The following is a 23,534-nucleotide window of genomic DNA, read 5'->3' on the forward strand; positions in this document are numbered from 1 at the left end:
GGCAGAGGGAGCCATCCAACATTGTCTGTTGTTGGGGGTTTCCACAGTGAGCAACAATGTTTCTTTTCTTCTACTCTCTGTCATTAGTATTGTTGTTGTTACTGTTCATTTTCTTATCTCCTTCCTGTGTCCAGTAGATTGTTCTCAGTCAAAGATCAAACCTGTGATCTTTGCCCTTTGTGCCCTCAATTCTCCTCTCCATCCCACTGCAGGGGATGGGGAGAGGAGGAGGGAACAAGCATCAGTGTATTTTGGAGAGGGTCAGTAGGAGCGTTAAATTAGGAATTCCATTCCTTAATCACGACAACATGTCAAAAAAATCTAGGCTTAGTGAAATCTAGTGAATGTAGGCTTAGCACTTCTGCCATGAAGACAGGCTAAGGGTTAGGCTTGRGGTCGTTCAGTCTGAAAGAAGTGTAAGCTCCAAGACTTCCTGGCAGTCTTTCAGTACCTAAAGGAGATCTACAAGAAGAGTGGAGTGGAACATTTTCCAAGTAATGCAGTGATAGATGAAGGGGGGAATGGCTACAGTCTGAAGGAAGGTGGATTTAGATTAGATATTAGATATAAAGAATGAATTCTTTACTGTGAGAGTGGTGAGACACTGGAACAGCTTGTCTAGAGAAGTTATGGATGCCCCATCCCTGGAAGTGTTGAAAGCCAGGTTGGATGGGGCTTTGAACAACCTGGCCTAGTGGAAGGTGTCCTGCCTGTGGCAGGAGGGTTGGAASAAGATGATCTTTAAGGTTGCTTCCAAGCTAAATCATTCTATGATTCTATGAAAAACCTTTATTGATGCAAACCCCCTATGGTTATATATTATCAAATTTTCTTGTTCAGGAAGGAATAATGTGTCATCACATTTAATAAGGTCAAACAGAGCTCTTTGCAATTGTTGGTAAACTCCATTTTAACAAGTAACGTACTAGCAGTTTTTGACCAGTTAGGAATGGGCTGCCTAAAATCTGGATAGCAGTGGGGTGAAGATGTGTGAAGATAAATGATGGATTGAGCAAGAAAGAGGTTTTGGGTCAAGAACATTTTGGGTGCACACTGTGTAATCTAGCACCAATGAAGAAAAGGCTTTACTCTGTAGCCTGATCCTTGTCAGACAATTGGCATCTTCTGAATAATTTTTGGAAAAGGCATAAATTTCATTTTTATCCTGATACGCGTATCTTTACTTTGCGCAGTTTTTTATTCTCTGAACTCATTTAGGTTGAATTAGTTGTGGAATTTAAAAGCTGAGACTCTGGTGTGTACTTACATTTTGAAACTTCCAGATTTTTTGTGTTCTGATTAACGCTGTGAACTACATCTGTTATGAGACACGTTTTTATCTGGAATAGATGTAAAAGAATCAGCATAGCACATTATTTGGCGTATGTGATTAACAGCATTCCTACTGATTTTTTGCACTTCTATGTTTCTGTACCCTCTTGCCTTTCTTCACCCAAAGAATAYCCACATTTGAGCCATTCTAAAGAATAGAAGAAAATGTATTTTCTGGAATAGGTTGCTCCTTGATTGTGTGTTTGGAGAGCTGATGATTGTCTGATGTAACATAGTTATTTTTCAACTATAGTCTCTTTCTTGATGGCTCASGGTACAGGAAACAAAGGCTGAATGAATTGTTGACTGCTTAAATGTACTTCTAGCCTGGTACTACAGTTCTTTTTGAAAAAAGACAATAAGTTTGTATTTTATAGAGAGAACACCTCAGTGGCATTCTTAAGAAATTATGACGAGTATCCTTTGGAAGCCTGAGCTGCTTGGTTTTGCTAAAGTTTTCTGTATTCTGATTTTAACATGTTCATTTTGGAAGTATGCAATCCAGTTAATTGAATAAGGAAGTAGGTATTTTGCTCAGGAAGGAAACTATCTTAAGGTGTTGAATGAGAAGGTGTCAGTGTAATAAACATCATTGACCACAATGTCCACAGCACTAGACCTGCTTCTTTCTTTTATTTTCTTTACTTCCCTCCTTTTATTCTTCCAAATATTTTTGCATATTTCAAGTAGTAACCTGCTGAATTTTCAAAATAATACTGAAACAGAATAATGTCTTTTTTGACAGTGCTGATCAGGCTCTAGACAGATTTGCCATGAAGAAATTCTTTGATGATAAAGTTTCAGCTTTAATGCAGCCATCCCAAAAAAGGTATTCAATTTGTTTCTAGTTCATATAAATAAAAAATGTCATCATTATCTTCTACTCCTATCGCTTACTCCCTCCCTGGCTATGTGAAGGCTGTTTTCACAYGATCCTCCAGTGCTTCCTGAATTCGCCTGAATTCTTAGCATTTTGCCTTATATTAATATACTGTGATTGAAGAGATCTCTCCTTCAGGTGCTGCATGTAGCCCCCGATAGACCTTTTGTACCACACTGTTATCTAAATCGGTTCTCACTGCYTTGTTTGTTAACAAAGAGATGTCATAATCTATGTCTTGATTGTTCCAAGATAACAATAAACTCATTTTTCTTTGGCATAAGTGATGAGTGTGGAAAGTGTGCTGATTCGTGTGCAATAAACATCTTTTTATTACTTGTTTAGAAGGTGTGCAGATTATGCRCTTGCCCCATGTCCATGCTAGTAAATGTTTGTCAAAGCGTGCAATATTCATTATGTTTATCTGGATGTGSTACCTTTTCAGTCTGTCTGACAAAGGTTGAATTAGGATTCAAAGTGATAAGCACTTTGGAAAGTGAGGTAATGAAGGATTCAGTTCCTAAAGAGAATGAATATCCATCAAATGAGTAATTATTATATAGGTGAGCCTATTTTAGAAATATAAGATGTCTACTGGGTTTGATTTGGTAATTACTGTTTATTTTTTATGTTAATCCATGTGTGTGCAATAGGTTGTTTAGAAATTGTTTAAAGTATAAGATTTTGGTAGTAATTAAACCAGAAAAATCAGTAGTAACAACTAGTGTAAGGCATTTTGTTCTGTTAATCTCTAAATAAAAACTTCTCACTTACTTTTTTAACCCATTAGCTGATATGCACAGCTCTTTTTAAGTTGCAAAATAGTAGCACAACGTTCCATTTGACTTGCAATGAACGTTTCATAAGTAGAAGTTTACTGGCCTTTTTTTTGTTTGTTTTATGCTTGCATATATGTGTATTACATTTTAATAAGAAGGATTTGAGAATGCCACCGATCAGACTGAGAGGTGTGGGCCATAGAAACAAAAGGAAAGAGATGCTGTTAATTTTCCCAYCAAGAAGCCCTAGGCCGCAGGCATTTCAATGAGCCAGAAACGCCCCCAATAGCCTGTGAATTGTGCATCAAGCAGTTTTTCAAACTTGTTGGCAGGAAGCTTCACTAGCTACTAACTTAGGTGATCTGTATGTGAGCCCTAAAACTAGAGGTTAAATAGGTATAAATGGTGGCATCTATCTTTTCTACCCCTGCTTCAAGGACACTTGCTTAATTCTTCTGGGGGTAACTGCAGGGATAGTGTCTCAAAGAAACTCAGTTTGCTTCTTGATTGATGGAATCTTCGCTCACCAGTACTGAACTTGAGCTGCCCTTACCATCTTCCAGACATATACATATACTTCAGAGTGTCATTTCTTGTGAGAACAGAGGTGGTTCTCCAAACTATTTGTCAGAACTGTACTACTCCTGAATCTCACCTCTCCTGCCTTTGCCTGGCCTAGCAGTGGCCAGTAACCTTATTGCAGAGAAAGAAAAAACAACTCTCTTAATATTGTGGATAATTTTATACTCCTTCTGTTGCATTCTGATCAGTCAGTGGCCTTTCGAAATGCTTTTTCTCTGAAACCATTGTTGGATAATTTATTAGTGATATCCTTGTTAAAACCTAATTGATGTATAAATGGATATAATTTAAGTGCATCTCAAAATTGTAGAATATGAAAATACACCCATTTTTCACATTTTGAAACCTTTTCTTCACTAAATCTTGTCCAGATAAAAATAAATTGTGGCCGGTAAGTCACTTAGCTTTTCCCTACTGCTAGTTGGGTACTGTAACAAAGGCAGGAAAAGTAACTGAAGACCAGATCTATTTTAAATCCACTCTCAGATAAGCATTTGAAGATTTGTCCAAATTAGAAATGCAGGTAGAGACCTTGCATATGAAAAGAAAATTCTTGTAAACCTTTGTGATAAATCTTTGAACATGTTTCTCAAAAATAAGCCAACTGCCWATAAGCCTTTTAAGTGCATTGCCTTGAGAAAGGTTTTAAAAAATTGAGTCAATTTTTTTGATAATTAAAAGCAGGTATAGAGAAAATGTTCACACTCATCATAATAAACTCATTTATTAAAGTCATGAGAGGTCACTGRCATTTTAAGACTGTTTTTCTTTGTCATGTAGGTGTGTCAGTTTGTAAATTTGTGCTTTTGATGTACTGAATCCTTTCAGAACGACTGAAGAAGGAAACGAAAAAAAGAAGTTGCCTTTTCTTATTTAAAAATAAATTGARCTTTGCAAGCTCTCTGTAAAATGAAACCTGTTTTAAACCACCGCAGTCCCCATTCTGGGGCAGTAAAGCTGTTGTTACTCAGCAGGTTATCCTTAGCTGTGGTGTTACCAGGAGTTCAGTTAATGAGCTCTGTGCATAAAGGGGAAAAAGAGGTGATTTTTTTCCTATACATTCCTGAGCATAAAGTTAAATGAAGGTCTTCTCATAGGCATGGAAGTAAAAGGGGTTCAAAGCCAGTGGAAAAATTAAAGGACACTGCAGTGATGTTCACTTGCATGTATTTGCTTGTAAGCTTGTGACCAAACCAGGTATTAAATCACAGAAATAGCCTAATTTTCTAGTGCTAGTTTCCTTTTTTTTGAATGAGAGGCTGTGCTAGTTTCCTTTTTTTTTGAATGAGATCACTTCTCATTATGAAGATGTTATTTGGCTGCATTGCCCTTAATGTTAAGATTTCTGACAAAGGCACTTCTTGCTCTTGTTTTAATGAAGATAACTTCATTGTGAATTGGGTGGGACCCCTATCATGCTGCTGTGAAAGACATTTAACACTACAGACTAGGAATATGTACCAAAACAATTTACTTCACTGTCTCTTCTATTTTGTTTCTTACTTGAAGTAGTAATGTAAATAACTGAAACAAATCTATCAACAATATCAATGTAACAGCCAGGGATTTAATACAGTAGTAAATTAAAGTGTCTTCATGCTGTTTTGTGAAGGTTGTTATTTTTGGAGTTATGCGCATTGTCACAATGCTATTCATTACCCATAATCTGGAAATATCAGTGTGTAAATAATGTATTTCCCTGCTATTTGTTGTTTTGTATAATTCAGATTTTTTTTTTTGTTTTTAGATATGTGCAGTTCTTAAGTGGCCTTCTTTCTGGATCTGTGAAAATGAATGCAACACCTCTTTTCCTGCACTATGTTATCCTTCATGGCATCCCAAATTTAGATGCTGGGGGAGGTAAATTACTTATTTTTTCCTATTCAGGTATAGGAAGTCTTGTTTCATTTTGGAGCTTTCTAGAAAGCCTGCATGAATCTCAAATCATAATTACTATTTTGATATCCATCTGAATATTCCCAATAAAGTAACCAGAAGAGAAGCATTCTGAGAGTAAAAATTGGAGCAGGTGAAATAAATTTCTTGTTCTCTATTGAATAGATAGTTGATGCTATTCATGTCTGCCTGATTTCTGAACAGTTGTGACCCCTGTTACTGCAAAGGATCTGAGAACCTGGTCAGGTTTCACAGTAATTTCCTCTTTGTTTTGCAAAATAATTGTAAATATAATCGCTTTTCTGTTTTGAGGTTGGATTTTGTGTTTGCATAGGGTGCAATTGCTTACAGAATTGCACAGAATCATTTMGTTTGGAAAAGGACCTCCAAGTTCATCAAGTCCAACCTGTAACCAATCATCACCTTGTCAATTAGATCATGGCACTAAGTGCCATGTCCAGTTGTTTCTTGAASATCTRTAAGGATGGTGAGTCTGCCACCTCCCTGGGCATTCCATTCTAARGTTTAACAACCCTTTCAGTGAAAAAATTCTTCCTGATATCCAAATGGAACCTTCCCTGTGCAACTTGAGGCTATGTCCTCTTATCATATCATTGGTTGCTTGGGAGAAAAGAGGCTGACCCCCACCTTGCTACAACCTYCTTTCAAGCAGTTATAGAGGGTGATAAGGTCCACCTGAGCCTTCTTTTCTCCAGGTGAAACAACCCAGATCCCTCAGCCGCTCCTCATAGAACATGTGTGGAGAATCTTCCCCAGCTCTGTTAACCTTTTCTGGCCACACTACAGCACCCCAGTGTCTTTCTTGAAATCAGTRGCYCAGAACTGGACACAGTACTTGAGGTGTGGCCTCACCAGTGCTACTAAGGTGTCTTGCTATACTCAGTGACTTAAAAATGATAAAATGAGATATTGTACTAGAGCATGRTAAAGGAATCCAACTTTAGTGATTGAACTTGATGAACGTAGAGGTCTTAATGATTTACAATTAAATAAYGATTCTGTGTTTCTCTATTTTTATTGTCTGAAGGTTAAATTGCATAGGTCTTTTGTAATATAATCATCAACTTGCAATGATTGTATTGCCATTGTTGTTTAGTCTTATTTTATTTCTAAAATAAGTGTTTGGATAAAGTTAGGGTATTGATTGTTCTAGTAAGAAATGTAAGGGCCTTACTAATTTTGAAACAAMATGAAGTAAAATAATTTGTTTATTTTTGAAAATGTTTTTATTTTATATTGAGGGTTTGCTTTTGTTTTGGCCATTATCTTTCTTCCCTTAATAATTTTGTTTTCTTGCAGAATTTGTTTCCTTCCTTACCAGAATCCTTTAAAGTCACTCCCTATTGAATTCAAAACAAATCTGTCAATCAGGAAAAAGTGTCTTTTTCATAAAATAAAATAAGATAAAATACTATTTTAGCCAGTTTTGCTTTCAAGGGTATTTTGATAGCATTGCCATTTACATGCTGCTTTGCTCAGTCTGGATGTGAGTGAAGCTTTCTGGCTGTAATTGTTTTCCTATATCTGAATATCATAAAACACACTTTGCTGTTGGCTTCTTTTCAGCTTGTTGGCCTTTTCTGAAGTTATACCAAGCTATGCAACCAGTTTATACATCTGGAATATAGTAAGTTGTAAACACATTCCATTATGTTTGAATATAGGTTTTAATTTTCATGACTGCAGAATTACATAGTCTTTTTTAGTTTTGTTTGTGGGTTTCTTTTTTATGTTTTTATGTCTTTAAAACATGTATTTTATTTTTCTTCTCTCTCCTGTTAAGTAGCATAGGGTCAGAAAATCAAAGTCGAATCTGCATTGCTATAGACCCTGCCCAGCTTTTGAAGGGAGATATTATGGTGAGTTAATTGCTGGAATGCAAATCTGTTGATGTGACATTTAGTTTACAGTCTCTGATCTGTTTTGTGTTCTKGTGAAGAAAATTAATTGAGGAAATACTTGGAAATACTACTGAATACATTATTGGGTTGATTTGATTATCATCTGTGGCTTTCCTATTAATAAAAATTCTTGTWAAACTTAGACTGGAAGGTTTTAGAAACAATTGCTCTCAGCCTTCTCATTTTATAACATCACCAAGTCTAATAAGGCYTGTATTGCTGTTTTCTTTATAAAGATTACTTTGGGGAGTATTTGTAATTTGGCATTAAATATCTTGTCCTGTCATTTGTCAGGCAGTGTGCACATTTGTAAAACTATCTGCTATAAAGAAAATACCTAAAAAATTCTAAATTGTTCTGGCACTAAAAAGGTGCAATACCAAATAAGGGATGGATAATGTTCTATGTCCAGCCAGCATAGGGTTAATTTTTGCAGTAGCTGGAGGGGGGCATGGTTAGTTCCCAAAGGTTATTCTGTACTGCCTCATGTCATTTTTCAGGGACCAGGGAAGGGCTTCCTTTTGGRTTGGGTAGCATGGCAGAGGGAGTGCTTGAATATTGCTGGGATTTCTGGGGTGTAGGGAGGAGGAAGAAGAGGAGAAGTCTGTTAACAATCATGTCTGAATTGTCAGGATTTTTTTTCACTTGTACCCTCTGGTCATTTGTATTGTTGCTGTTACTATTTGTGCCTTCAATTATCCTCTCCACCCTGCTGCAGGGGAGAAGGGTAGTGATCGAGTAGTGTGTGTAGTTTGGAGAGTTTCAGTGGTSTCCTAGGTTAGCTGAGTATTGTATTCCTATCATCTGCTTATGTTAGAGGAAAGTTAAACAACCCTTCTGTAACTATACATTAGTCGAGACTGCTCTGGTTTGTTTTGGTGATGTTCCTCCCTTCAAGGACAATGGGAGGGAAAGGGACTTTTTTTTTTTTTTCCGGGGAGGCTCGTGATCAGCGATGGAAAAGAAGCTCCCTGCTCTCTGGGACTGCTCCTTTTTTCTCCCTTTCTTTGGACTTGTTTTTTCTCGAATTTTTTTTTTTTTCATTGTCATCTGAGAATTGGAGGATTCTCGTGGCACGACAGGCGAGAAAGATCCTTCAGTGAACCTCCGGAGAGAGACTCTGTCCAACCCCTCTGGGGGCCCCGGAGGGGAAGCTATTCCCAGGAGGGAAGAGAAAGGCTTTGGGATCTAACAGCTGATTCCACAGGTTTTTCTTTTTGTTTTTATAATTTTAAATAAACAGTTTTTTTTCCCTTTTTTTTTTCACTTTACTCTCTGTGGAAAGGTTTGTCTCTAGGACCCGGGTGGGGAAAAGAGAGGGGGGGAGGTTTGCTGGAACTTGGGAGTATTTTGCTCCCATTAAATTCATTCAAACCATGACAAGTGGGAACACTAAATTCAAGAACACCTTTCCTAAACCACAACAGCCTTATTTGGCACCCAGTGTGAGGCACAAAGGATTGAGATATCAACAGGTCTGCCTAGAGTGGGTTGGATTCAAATTTGATCTAAGCATTCGTTGCATTGGGTCCAGACCCTCTGGTCACAATGTTGCTTGATTTGTCCATGTGGCTGTGGTACCTAACTCTGTATATATTCTCATACCTTGTGATGTTTTTCATATCAGGGAGAGGGATCAGGATTGTTTTGTTGATGTACTATGTGATATCAATTTATGATAYGGTAACGGCAAGGGCAGTGAGGGTTATTTGGGATGTGTATTGAGTGCTGCTCTCCTGCCCTTACCTCAGCACTGCTCTGGGAGTCCATTACTAATYGTACCCAGTTTGTGAGGGGAATGGGGGAGAATGATTTTCCCCAGCTTTTCATGTGCTTTTCCTTCTTCAGACCTATTGCAACGGTTTTTTAATTCCTCTTGAATATTTGGGAAAGCATATTCTTGTGGCTAGGTCTGCCAGCTCTCCAGTGTCGTCCACACTATGTTTAGAATTACAGTAGATTTTTAGGAGGGTTTTTCAGAGATCTGCCCTAAGGGTGGGTAGTCATGAGTAGCATGGAAAGTAGAAGAAAAAGGGCTGGATTTTGAAGGACTATACTGTTCCAATGGTTTGTAAGTTCACCCCTGAASAACTACAGGATTCTGTTAAAATGATAAAATATGGAGAAGAAAAATGCTGTGACAGTTCCAGAGAGGCATGAAGTTATGCAATGTGCTGGGCTCTGGCTGGTATTTATCAAACGTTGCTCAATACCAGATGGCACCCTCAGGGGGAAGAGAAGGAAAGCAGATCAACAGGCATTGTGGCCACTCAAACTGCAGCTGAACCAGAGGAACAGCATGTGCTGACAGTAGTTGCCCCTGTTCAGAAGAAGAAATCCARGACCAAATCAGCTGGCATAACAAGGGATGAAGAGACAGTAGGGCAGCCCCCAAGAAGAGGAAGAGGCAGRGCCAGAGATAATCACCTGATCCCTGTCCCTGGGTGAGCTGTGAGATGTGGGTAAAGGTTTCAGTCATGAGCTGGGTGAGCCCCTGGTGACATGGCTGGTTTGATGCTGTGATATTGTGGCCCATGGTATTAAACCAGGTGGTAGTGAAGCCAAGGAACAGGGATGCCTGTTCTGGGATGTGTACATTGACAGAGAGATTGGGAAGAGGACTCAGAAACTCTCAGCCTCTGCAAGTGACTCCTGTCAAGAATAAGGAGTATCTTGTATCTTAACAAGGGTGATCTGTTAGTGCACTGAAATGAGTGGAACACCATGGCAAAAGGTGTCCAGTACTTAAGAGAATTAGCTGTGCTGGATGTACTTTATAAGGATTCAATTAACAAGCAATTCCCTATAAATCCAGATGAAATCCAGCGTACRGAAACACCACTTATGGTGGAAGTTTCTAGGAGGTGGACCATTGCTGTATACAAACTCATTGCATTGGCATTGCTGTCATGAAAAGAAGAAGAAAGAGTGGATAATATGGCTACCAAACTCCAGCTATGTGAAGCAAGTATCTCTTCCTGCCTGCGGGTCTGCATCTTGTCCATGGAAAGATTGTCCAAGGACCTCCAGCAATTTAAAGAAGTTGACCAGCAATTTAAAGAAGTATTCCATGCCCTGCCAATACAGCCCAGTCTCTGCTACTAGCAACAAGTATCCCCCTTCTCAAGAGAGAYGGTATACACCACAAGGTAACCTGTAATTCTACCTGCATGACCATGGAGAGGACACGTGGAAGTGGGATGGAAAACCCACCTCTGTCCTAGCAGCACCAGTATGTGAGTTGAGAGGAATCTCAACTACTGCAGGAAATTCTTCAAGGATAAATGCCGCTCCAGTTTCCAGTGAGTAAATCCTCAGACAGAACAGGAGGACTGATGTTACTTCCAATGTCCTTGAAAGGATCTCCATACAAGAAATTAGCAGCAAGTACTGTTACCAGGAGGAGCTCTACCTCCAGCCTGGTGGAAAAAAGGGACAGTCTGATTTATTGGACTGTGTGGGTCCCATGGCCTGGCACATCAGACTCATATGAGTGTAAGGCTTTAGTTCACACTGGTGCACAAGTGTACTCTGATGCCATCAAGATCTGTAGGGCAGAATCAATCTCTGTTTCTGGAGTGACAGGGGGATCCTAACAGCTGACTGTACTGGTAGTTGAGGTGAACCTGACTGGGAATGAATGGCAAAAACACTCAATTGTGACTGGTCCAGAGATCCTGTACATCCTTGGCATCAATCACCTCAGCAGAGGGTTTTTCGAGGGCCCAAAAGGGCATCATTGGGCTTTTCGGATGGCTGCTGTGGAGACAGAGGAAATTAGGCAGAGGACCCTTCTGCTGTTGGACTGCTGAGGGTTGAAAAACAACAAGTATTGATTACTACCACAACAATGTACCCTTGACAATACYGCAACAAACTGGGACTCCATGATCCCCATCCATGAGATGATTCATCTACTGGAGAGGCAGGGAATGGTCAGCAAGACTCACTCACCCTTTATTAATCCTTTGTGGAGAGTGAGTAAATCCACTGGAGAGTGGAGACTGCCAGTAGACTATCATAGTCTAAACAAAGTCACAGCAGCGGTGAGTGCTGCTGTGACGCACATGCTGGCACTTCAGTATGAACTGGAGTCCAAGGCAGCAAAGTGGTGTTACCTTTGACATTGCTAACATATTTTTCTCCAGTTCTTTAGCAGCAAAGTGCAGGCCACTGTTTGCCTTTACCTAGAGGTACAACTCCAATACATCTGGAATGGACTGCTCTGGGGGTGGAAACAGCCCCTCATTTGCCATGGACTGATCCGGACTGAAAAAAGGCAAGGTTCCAGAATACTTGCAACACATTGATGATGTTATTCTGTGGGGCTACACAGCAGAGGAAATTTTTGAGAAAAAGGAGAGGCAATTCCAGATCTTCCTGAAGACCAGTTTTGCCATAGAGCAAAGTAAAGTCAAGGGACCTGCCCAGGAAATTGAGATATTAGGAGTAAAATGGCAAGGTGCGTGTTGTCAGATTCCCATGKATATGGTCAACAAAATAGCAGCTATGTCCCCACCAACCAGCAAGAAGGAAACAGGCTTTTCTGGGCACTATAGATTTTTAGAGGATGTATTTTTCAGATTGGAGTCAGCCTGTAAGACCTCTCTCTCAACTGACCTGGAACAATAATAATTTAAAGTGTGATCAGTACAACAACAGCTTTTGAACAAGTCAAACCTAAAGATTGCTCAGGCGGTAGCCCTTGGGCCAGTCATGAGAGGATAAGATGGGAAAAGTATGCTCYATATTGCAGCCGGGAAGAATGCTCCTTCCTGGAGTCTCCACAAAAGGTATCCAGGGAGACTTGAGGATGAGCCCTGGTGTTCTGGAATTGGGGATGCAAAGGATGCAAGGCTTGCTACACTTTTTCTGAAAAAGAGATCCTGACACCTTATGAAAGGGTTTCAGCTGCTTCAGAAATGATTGACACCAAAGCACAGATCTTCCTGACACCTCAACTGCCAGTGCTGGGTTAGATGTTCAAATGATGTTTCACACAAGCCACTGACACTTTAGTGAGTCATGCTGATCACACAGGGAGCTTGAATAGGAAACCCCAATTGCTCAGGGATCTTGGAAGTCCACAAACTGGCCTGAAGGCAAAAATTTCTTACTAACAGTGAAGCAGGAGGAAAAGGCCCCAGTACATAATCRGCACCAGAAAATGAAAAGCTCTCTTCTTTGATGGCTCCTGTCATATTGTAAGGATTCACTGAAAGTGGAAAGCTGCTGTATGGAGTCCTATGTGATGAGTTGCAGAAGCTATTGAGAGACAAAGTGGATCAGGTCAGGTTGCAGAGCTGAAAGCCATCCAGCTGACTTTAGGTATCGCTAGTGAAATAATGAGAGAAATGGCCAGCGCTTTAGCTGTGCACTGACTCATGGATGGCAGCAAGTGCTCTGTGGGGGTGTCTGTACCAGTGGAAAAAGGTCTAGTGGTGGTACAGAGGTAAAACCATCTGGGCTGTTAAATTGTGGCAAGACATTGATGCCTGGATAGAGAAGCTGGCTGTRAAAGTACCTGTAAATGCACACGCCCAAGAGTCAAACTACTGAAGAATGTCGCAACAAGAAACAGGTGGATCAAGCTGCCACAATTAAAGTGTYTCAGGTGGATCTGGACTGGCAACATAAGGGTAAATAATTTCTGGCTTGGTGGGCCCATGACGCCTCAGATTATGAGGGAAGAATGCAACATACAAATGGGCTCATATTCGAGGGGTGGATTTAACTATGGACTCTATCTCTCAGCTTATCTATAAYTGAAATGTCCTGCAATCAAGCAGGCCAAGTGGGTAAAGCTCCTATGGTATGGTCGAAATATAAATACGGAGAGATCTRGCAAATGATTGCATCATACTCGGGCAAATCTACCAAGGCAAGCACTACATTCTTACACTGGTGAAAGCAACCACCAGATGCCTKGAGATGTACCCTGTGCCTCACACCACTGCCAGGAGCACCATCTAGGGCCTTGAAAAGCAAGTCCTGTGGAGACATGATACCCCAGAAAGAAGTGAGTTGGAGCAAGGGGACTCATTTCAAAAATCACCTCAAAGACACCTGAGCCAGGGAGCATGGTATGGAGTGGGTATATAATATTCTGTATCATGCACCAGCCTCTGGGAAAATTGAACAKTACAATGGGCTGTTAGAAACCTGGTTGAAAGCAATGAATGGTGGGACCTTCAAACACTGGGATCTAGCGAAGGCCACCTGATTAGTTAACGCTAGAGCTCTACCAGTTGAGCTGGCGCTACCCAATCAAAACCTTCATGTACTGCAGAAAAGAATAAAGTACCTGTTGTGCATAAGAGGAGTATRTTATGGAAGACAGTTTGGATTGGTACTGCTTAGGCAAACGCAAAACCATCTGTGGGATTGTTTTTACTCAAGGACATGGGTGCATTTGGTGTATAATGTGGAGGGACAGGGAAATGTGGTGTACCTCAAGGGGATTTGGTTTTTGGGTGAGAACAGTCAGTAATATTACATTGTAGAATAATGCAATAATTAATTACTGAATGACACGGACATCCACTGTATGCCATAACTGCCATGGACAGTGAGGATAGGTGGCTCCGATGCACCAGGTGTGATGCATCTTGCAACCACCTGACAGCACACCAGCCCTCCTTCTGTGACAGACATCTAGGACTGATAGAATTCACAGTCATGAACTAAATGAACTCAGCAGYCATATTGGAGGGATTTGGTCATTGTCTGTGGAAGTGATACCTGTGCTTATGTGTGTATGTACATATATATATGTATACATACATATATATATATATCTATATATCTCTATATATATATCTATATATATACATATATATATATATATGTATGTATATAGTTGGAAGGTGTGGGATTTGGGCATTATATAGATGGCATACAATAARGGGTGGATAATGTCCTGGTCCTAGCAAGGACAGGGTTAATTTTTTGGTAATAACCAGGAGGGACATGGCTAGGACACAGAGGTTATTTCATACCACCTCATGTCATTCTTTGGAGACAGGGAAGGGCTTCCTTCTGGTTTGGATGGCGTGGTGGAAAGAGCAGTCAGGTGTTGTTGAGGTTTCCGTGGAGGAGAGGTTTGAGCAATCATATGTTACTCATTCATTTTTTGTTGTTTTTTTTTTTTTTTCTTATACACTTTTTTATTATTTTTTTTGTTTTTATTTTTTTTTTTTTTTTTTCACTGCTGTGTTTGGTAAATTGTTTTTATTTCGTCCCATGATCTTTATGTTTTGTGACTCCAATTCTCTTCAGCCTGCTTCAGGGGAGAAAGGGAGGGAGTACGGTCRAGCAGTGTGTCGTTTGAAGGGTTTCAGTGGGAACACTGAATTTGGGGATACTGTTTCTATGACATGACAGTGTCCTCACTATCAGTTGCTTTTTTAATCTTCCTTTCCCATTCAGTTTGGTATATTGTTTCATTGTTCTTTCACTGGAAAATGGAAAAGCAAWTTTTAAATATACTATTATAAATGGGTGTACTCAGGAGATTTGAGATAGTTTCAAATTAAGGGAGTCTTATTGAAGGACCGTTAGTGCCTAAGGAAATGGAACAGATCACAACAGAAATCAGTCTGAGATAAATTAAGTATTTCTCAAATAAGCTTTTTGAATGAAAAAAGAGCACATAGTTTTTCACTAATGCATGGATCATTTTAAAAGAGATAATGTTCATTGATCCCATGCTATTGTTTGAGATAAGTCTGAGGAATACAGTGTCTTCTTCAGCATTCCAGTATTTCCTAAACCAAGACTAAAGTGTTGAATTTTTTTACATATGTCTAAGCAAAAACTTCAGTGGTATCAGGCAAAAGTAATGATCTTTAAGATGCTTCACCTTCAATTCCAAAAGATTTAACTACTTGAAATGCATGTGTGTGTGTGGGGGGGGTGTTTCTGTTTGTTTTTGTTTGTTAATGTGGGGTTTTTTCTTTTTTTTTTTTTTTTTTAAGGAAAATGTAGTATTGTTTCTTGTCTTAGCTTTAGGGAATTTGTTAATCACATGTGGTGATGCAGAACAGATGCAACTTTTGAAAAGCTGACTGACATCTGTAAATGCATATAGGAATTTTCCAACACATTATAGCAGACTGCATTAATTCTTGATTATGGCATCAGAAGGTGCTGGAATTAGAATTCAAAGTTATGCTTAGACTTCATGGAAAGCCTATTATGTGTTATGAGCACTAATTTTCGRTCACTAGATATAGATGTAAAATATTACTGATTTTAAGAGGACAGATTCTCATAAACAATTACAGTTCTCTGTAAGTAAGCTATTTAAGGCTAAAATTAATTTGAAGTTAATTTTTAATTAAATTTAATTTTGAATTAATCTAGGTTAAAATTATCCAAGGCTCATACTTTGAAGTTCCTCTATTTTCTAATTCACTTTCTCCAGAGGAGGAACTCAGCATTATTATAAATGTTCTTATGCAAAAGACAGTACATTTTGAGTAAGTCCAGCAACTGTGCAAAGCAAAAACTTAAATTATGTATGAATGTATATAAATTTAAAGAAGATCTTTTCAAGCATTTTTGCTTAAATCATACAGTTAAATGGAATTATCACAGTTACTTTCATACCAATTCTACATTTTGGAGCAGGTCAGTTTCAATATCTCTCATCAGGGCTCTCTTAATTCTGTTTYTGTCCATTTTTTACTTCTGGGCAAACTTGCCTTTTTCATCCCTTATGATGGTGTTTCACCTTTTAGATGGAATTGCTTGGCATAGTGGAGATTGAGCATTTATTTACTGATTCAAGCAGTCGAGTTGTTACTCATAACTTACCTTTTGGTAATTTAAGTAGTGAATTTAAGTAGTGAATTAGGTAGTTGTATTTGACTTTAAGGAAGTAGATCCCTTTAACAGACAAGGATTTGTACACAATGTTCCTTTTAGTGCATGAGCAGTGCTGTCCAAAAAAAGAARAAAATACTATTTTATTTGGTATTGCAAATATGCTGTAGGAAATTACCTTTTTAAAATAAAACCTAACAAAGAAAAAAGCAACCTCTTTGCTTTCAGATAAGATAAAGATTACATGTATAGAGAATCTCCCAGCCTTTATAATGGTTAGGAATATGTGATTTGTATACAGAATACWTGAAAAGAAAGCATTTCTGGTATACGGGCTGAAATATTTCAGAAATTATTCTGTGTACCATGTAAATTGTCAGTGCTGATTGAGGTCTGGAATTTAAGATATCATGGGGTTACTATAATGGAGGCTAGATAGCAACAACTTAAGTCAGATTTTTCAAACCTGTAGTGAGAAAAATTTCATAACTAAGTTTTAATCCCAACTTTCAGAAGCATCCCCTGTAAGCTCCTACATCTTTATTATATTATTTGAGTAACTCTATGCTCTTCAATTGGCATTTTCTGTCTAGGATGCTTTTCTTAGTCTGCCTTTAATAAAAGTGATGCTTGTTATGTTTTTAATGCATTTCAGTAATATCTGTTTTATCATAAAATCTTGATATAATCAGGATAATATAATAAAGTTTTCAGTTCTGTGACTAAGGTTGTCAGAATTTTTACATATTCCTATAAAAATGCTGAGTGACTTTGTATTACAGTAGACTCAGTCAATTAAAATAGGTAAAATATCCATAGGTTTAGTCTAAGGGAAGGTGGTGTTAGAGAATAGGTGTATTTTGTTCACTTTTAGCTACTGAAATTCATACTAGATGTTTTTGTAGAGTTCTGTGTTATAACTAGGATGTCAAAACTACTATCAACTTCCTGAAGTTACTTAAAATAAGATCCTGTCATCAGTAGAGTAGGTTTTTCAAAAGTTCTGAAAGAGATCTAATCAGCTTGCAGGCTTGCTTTGAAAAAGTCTTCATATTCTTGTTATTTTGAAATGGCTGTGCTGAAATTCATTAATTTGCTAGGGATGAAGTCTGTATACAGGTTAGCATATGGATATTGCCAGATKTTGTGATTCTGACTCATAATGTACTGACAGTTGACTGATAGTGATGGAAACAGTCATTATTATTTTTTACATATATAGAAGTGTCCTGCCTTGTGTAATTTTAAAGGATTGAATAATGCATACCCTGTTTGTTTTAACATCACAGGTGTCTACAATAAATTGTGTGGCTGCTTTAATTAGCAACTAATATATACACTAATTTGTGCAGAATTGTAAGAAAATACTTTCTGATATAAAATGTTCCTTTCTAGATTAAGTGTTATCACAAAAAATACAGGTCAGCTACGCGTGATGTGATTTTTCGCCTTCAGTTTCACACTGGAGCTATTCAAGGACATGGCTTGGTGTTTGGCAAAGAAGATTTGGATAATGCCAATAAAGGTACTTGTCTTCTCTGATTGGTTGGATGTGTATATGTTGGGCTGTGCAAGCATGTACATGTGATGATCTTCTTCAGCACCTGTTTTCAAAATTATTCTKTTTTGTTTTCCTGTCTTATTTTTAGGGAAAGTGAGACTGCTTTGAGTTAGTTAAATTATAGTATGTAACACATGTAAGCCCCTAATGACAAGAAAAGTTCTTCAAGTGAGTTAACTTGTCAGAATAATTCAGATACTCCTACATAGTCCTYACCATGTTCTCTCACATTTGTAAAAATAACAGACATTTGTTTGAATGGTGACTCTCTTAAGTCAGCTTTGAAGRAAATAAGATGAGCTAAGTTGTTCCCTTTTCTGGCTGGTGAAAACAGTCATAGAGTCTGATAATGTGTCTGTGGCATAGTCTGAGTCTTTTAATATGCTTCAGAATATCAAAAAATTGACATAGTTTTCAGACATAATTGAAAATGTGTTGTACTAGTCCTTGTATTTTCTGAATAATAACTTCAGTTTTATTCTTACGTCTATATGCAGGATTGCACCTTCCTCAGCCTATGTTGCTAGCAAACTAAAATGAAGTGTATTTTCCTGCAGCACACAACATAAGGCTACCAAAAGTTTTGTRGTCTAATTCTGTGGTTTAGCCAATATGGGGAACATTTCAGATTTTTCTGGGTGTGTTTTCTTTATAAGCTGTGTCTGTCTATAGAGGGGGTTAGGTACTGTACATTTCTTCTGCTTTTGACTGTTCAGAAAGCAAGCAAAACTCAGGCTGGCATTTATGTCGTCTTTTTTTGGATAACTGAATAGCGCAAAGAATGTGACTTTTAAAAGCAGATCACTAAGTTGTAAGTGAGAAGGAAAGAGTGATGAGGATGTATAGATAGCTATAGAGAATCCTGATTTCTGAGTTCTCTGAAACTGCTCTCCTTGGAAACAGCTTGCTGAAATMCTATTCTTTGTTCTCAGATGACCGTTTCCCTGATTATAGCAAAGTGGAATTAGTGTTTTCAGGAACTCCAGAGAAAATTCAAGGTGAGCATACAGAAYCAAAAATATGCTTATTTTGAAAACTAAGCTTATTTAAAGATGCATTTTTTAAAAAAAGAAAAATTTCCTCTTTTATTCCACTTCTCTTGTAAAAAAATCTGAAATTTTACTTTGCCATTAAGATGTATTAGTTATTGGTTTAAATTTAAAAGAATTAATAAAGACTGCATTTATATCAGCATAAAAGTCACCAGATTTCATTTTAAAGATGTAACAGAACACTTGCTACAACAAGCAGAAAACATGTATGTATCTGTGAAAACATGGATAGTAGGTGGTTCGGCTCAGCGTAAGTGACAGTAGTGRCCTATTCCATAACCTTTATTGGATATTGTCATAATTGATTATGTTTGCAGGATTGAAGTTTGRACTGTCTTCAGTTTAGCATAAAGAGATACAACTATAGTTCTCTTGGAAATGCTTCTGCTTTGAAATTGGCTTGTAGGATATTCTGCATGCTTCCRAAATTCTATTTTAGCATGTTTAAGTTCTTACTGCAAGTAGCAATTATCAAATAACCTTAAGATCAGGCAGATCATTGCTGTTTAATTCTGCTAATGAATGTGTTCTTAGTCATTTTATGRTGTCCCAAAAAGTATGGATTCTGTCTGAGACTGATTGAAAACCCTTAACTGTCTGTCTCATGCATATTCCCATTCATTGTCCTCAGTGTCCTGTGAATTGCATGTTTTCCTCCTTTTTTTTCCACACAAGTTTGATAATTCAAAAAATTATGGCATCAGCCAGGAAGAAGTTGGATTCTGTACAGCTGAGCACAAAGATCTCACCCAGCCTGTTAGAAAACTGTATAAGAAAACCATTTTTATGAATTAATTTGTCTCACTTGTTCAGAATGTTTCTGTATGGTAAATGMTTGGAGACAGGCCAGCTGACATGTCTAAAAAAGGACCAAGACTATTTCAAGTTTCCCTTCCTTAGATGACAAATGAGAGGTGTGGTCTTTTTAAGAGGGTTCAAGCTGCTGGAAAGTAAGGCTCTAAGTGATTGGATGTTTGTATTCAATTGCTGTCTGAGGAATTTACTGACTAGGAAGAGCAGCTCACCTTTCTTACTGAACAAGTCAGATTTCTTTAAGAAATRTATTCAGCAGTCTTGGAAGACATTGAAAAATTCTTTAATTTTAGCACAATAGTGTATGATCCCTATATTTGTGTTTAATGCTCAGTTTGCACCATACGGTGCTTAGTACTAATACCAGAGATTCATGTGATCTTGTGTTAATTCTCTAAATCCATGACTAAGAAGTGTTGTGCCAGCTAATGCTTCCTTATTTACTTATATTAGTGATTAATATGTGCTAGCAGAGATCTTAGTTCTGAGAACAAGGATTGTGTATCAGARCATAGAATAGTAAGAGAAGTACATTATTACCTGACCACATGTTTTAAATGCTCTCAAGAAGAAAAGATTAATGAGAAAATCTGGAACCATACCCAAATAAGTCCACAGAAATAATTAGATTATATGCATGTATTCAGGAAATGTGATGAGTATGTATTAATTTCAGGAATATAACCTGATCTGTTAGRTTACTGGGGATACATGCTTTGAGGAGAAATTCCCATGCATCCAGCACTGCTAGTAGTGTTGGCTTTCTAACCTATAAATGGATTGGASAGTCTATATCCCAGTTTTCGGTGACACCCTGAAATACTTACTTACGATTTCTGCAAAATAATTTTTCCACATCTGAAAATACTATAGAATAACTACAGCGTATCAATAGTCCATCATCCTGCTGAAAGTGGGCTCATGTGTGAGATCAGACCAGGTTGCCCAGAGCTTTGTCCAGTCAAATCGTGAAAAACTTCGAGGGCAGAGGCGTCACAGCCTCAGTGGGTGGGCTATTCTAGTATCTGACTGTCCTCACAGTGTATTTATTTTTTCCTTATATTGACTCTAAATTTATCTAGATTCAAATTTTGCCTGATCCTTGTCTTTCTGCCTTGCTCTGACTTGGCTGTCTCCTCTATCGCCTTTAGGAAGCTGCTATCAGGTCCCTGTCAAGACCATCTGTTGTGGGTTAAGATTTCCCCTTTGTTTCCTTTCTTGGGGAATTTTTCTTTCCCRTTTTGTTGCTGGGATACACTGATTGCCAGGTCATCCTTTTGATGGCTGGGTGATTAGTGAAGACAATAAGACCTATGCCCCACCTAAACGATCTTTCTAAGCACTGGGAGGGAGTGTGTGTTTGTGTGGTCGAGGATGACTTCACTTCCTGCACTGCTTGGATGAGAGAAGGAGRTCAACCTGCTACCTGCGAGGGGAGAGCTCGACTGCTCTTTTTCTGCAGAGCCCAGCATCTCCGCTCGTTGGTTCCTCTTTTTGGTGCACTGTGATCTTCTCCCCTGTGCCTTGTTGGGGACCCCCTGAGATTCCAGCTTCAGGGGTTCAGTCCTGCTCCATCCCATCTCTCAGCCACGGGATTCTGCTCGTCTCTTTGCCGTCCTGGTGTTTTGTGCTGTCCAGAGGAGCACCGAGATTGGCGTTTCTGCTGTGAGTTTGCAGAGGAACTTTTCTCCATGCACCTCTGCCATTTTGTGTCCACCATTGGCGAYATGGAGATCTGAGCCAGCCGGGACCCGTGCTACAGCGTCCCCTGCAGCCGCCGGGGAATCATCGCACCCGCCCTGCCCAGCCGGGAGCCAACAGCGCCCCTGCTGACTGGGACTGTAACTGCACCAAAGGGGAGGGTGTGGGTGTGAAGCTGTCATTGGGTTTGGGACTGGGCTGGTTGTTGCTATTGTTGTTGCTTGTTTCACCTTTTTATACATATTAGTAAAAACTGTTATTCCCTTTTATCCATATTCTTGCCTGAAAGCCCGTGATTTTTTCAAAGCTATAATAATTCAGAGGGAAGGGGGGTCATATCCACCACTCCAAGAGGGGTCCCCGCCTTCATTGGCAAATACCTGTCTTTCAAAACAAGACACCAYCCTACCTCCAGACTGAATAAGCCCTGATCCCTCAGCCATTGCTCACAGGCAGAGTCTTTCAGTCCTGACCCTAGTCATGTCCCCTGAATTTGTTTCACTTTACAAATGTACTTGTATTCTGTAACTTTAAACTGGACATAGTCTAAAACATAACTGACTGTCATGTTTTTGAGAAAGAACATGGTTTCCAAGAATATAAGATTCCTGAATATTTAATAATAAAGTTAATAAATCTGCCTTGTGACAAGTGTCATCAGAAATCTCCACAGATATTTTTTTTCCAGGTTGTAGAGGAATACAGGACGATAGCATTCTTGTCCTAGTTGTATTTTTTTTGTTTTAGAAGTCACAGTGCATAATACTGCTGCTTTAGAACAATTTACAGTAGGACTTCCTTCTGTAGGTACAGCCAAAAGTTTGATAACTGAGGATTTATTTGTGCCCTAATCTAGACAGAGGAGAAAAAAAGTCTGTTTGATTTGTATCAGTATCAAAGCCAGGTCAATTCTTGCTGCTTATACTTTGCTTTTGAATCACGGGACTACACCTAAATTCTCCAATGTATCCATTTAATACCGGAACATTATTTAATGCTATGTTATGGGCAAGAAACATGGATTACTGCTGAAAATTCCAGGTATAATTTGGCAAGGCGTACTTAAATGCAGAAAACACATTGAAAGCCAGCTGTCTAGGCTCAGGTTCTGCAGAGCTGGCACCATTGGGGAAACTGAAAGGGACACGGTGTTAAAGTTTTCAGCTCTCCCTATTCATTGTTAGTGATAAATTGCTGTGGTATCAGAATAATAATCTGTATGAATCAGAATGAAACCTGTAGCAAAAACTAATTTTATCATTCCTTTAGTACCATACCTTTATAGATACTCATGGTTTCATTCTCAAAAGTTCTTTATCATGTCTGACCCTGTAGGGCTGGGTGGATCATCTGTGTTATTTGTGTTTAGGGATCCAAGTTATCAGCCTACCTCATAATCAAAATGCTCAAGAGAAAATTCCCTGAATGATAAAGCTTTAAAAAAACTTGTTTTATTTAACCTTTCTTCCCCTCTTGCTACTTCTTACATTTCAGAATATTACCATTTGGGGARCAAACTTCTGTCAGAAGGCCACATACATAAATCTGTGTATGTATATAATTACATATGTGACCATAATAATTTTTGGTCTCAAATGTGTGTTTCATTTTAGGATGTGAGCATCTTCAGAATGACCATGGAGTAGTAGTTGATTACAATACATCAGACCCACTAATACGCTGGGATTCCTATGAAAATATGGGCCCGGATGAGGAAGGTGAGTAATTTTGTCACATTAGAGCAAAGTAAAACCTTTAACAGCTGTTCTGAATGAAAGAAGAAAGGAGACATAATTTGCTGGAAGCTAATGCCACTGTACTGATGTGTTAAGTAGCTGTCTACCCTTCCCTATTTAGCATTAGGAGTTCTAATTYAGGAAGGAAAGTGTACTAGTAAAGTGAGATTCCTGTCAATACACGGAATAAACTGACATAGCTGATTGATACAACTTACTTTATTACTTGTAAATTTGTGTAAAGACCTTTCTTTCCTTTGTTCAGAATTTCTAGTTGGAATTCTAATATARAATTTTAAGAACAACAAAATTACATGGTGAGTTTGTAGCTTTTGGTTGCTACATTATCTGGAGTATTTCAGAAAATGCACTAGGCCGTTTGTAAACAAACAATGAAAGAAGTGCCTATTTGCATGTCTTCCCTCATAAATGTACCCAGTTTTTTAGRTTTTTT

General features: G+C 38.5%; 1 protein-coding gene across 7 annotated transcripts in view; it reads left to right on the plus strand.

Moving 5' to 3' along the window:
* The window catches only part of TNS3 (tensin 3), a 141,602-nt gene that overhangs the window by 37,167 nt on the left and 80,901 nt on the right, over positions 1 to 23,534 (plus strand). For 6 of the 7 annotated variants that reach the window (XM_057367470.1, XM_057367476.1, XM_057367475.1 and 3 more), the window contains 7 exons: positions 2,078 to 2,161; positions 5,321 to 5,433; positions 7,057 to 7,117; positions 7,274 to 7,349; positions 17,613 to 17,742; positions 18,711 to 18,776; positions 22,958 to 23,062. In XM_057367470.1, the coding sequence (XP_057223453.1) occupies positions 2,078 to 2,161; positions 5,321 to 5,433; positions 7,057 to 7,117; positions 7,274 to 7,349; positions 17,613 to 17,742; positions 18,711 to 18,776; positions 22,958 to 23,062 (635 nt within the window). The remainder of the gene's footprint in view (positions 1 to 2,077; positions 2,162 to 5,320; positions 5,434 to 7,056; positions 7,118 to 7,273; positions 7,350 to 17,612; positions 17,743 to 18,710; positions 18,777 to 22,957; positions 23,063 to 23,534) is intronic. The other variant, XM_057367473.1, reaches the window with a different exon arrangement.

This window comes from Malurus melanocephalus, unplaced genomic scaffold (assembly GCF_030028575.1).
Source record: "Malurus melanocephalus ecotype Western Australia unplaced genomic scaffold, MMel_1.1 scaffold_79, whole genome shotgun sequence".
Taxonomy (NCBI): Eukaryota; Metazoa; Chordata; class Aves; order Passeriformes; family Maluridae; genus Malurus; species Malurus melanocephalus.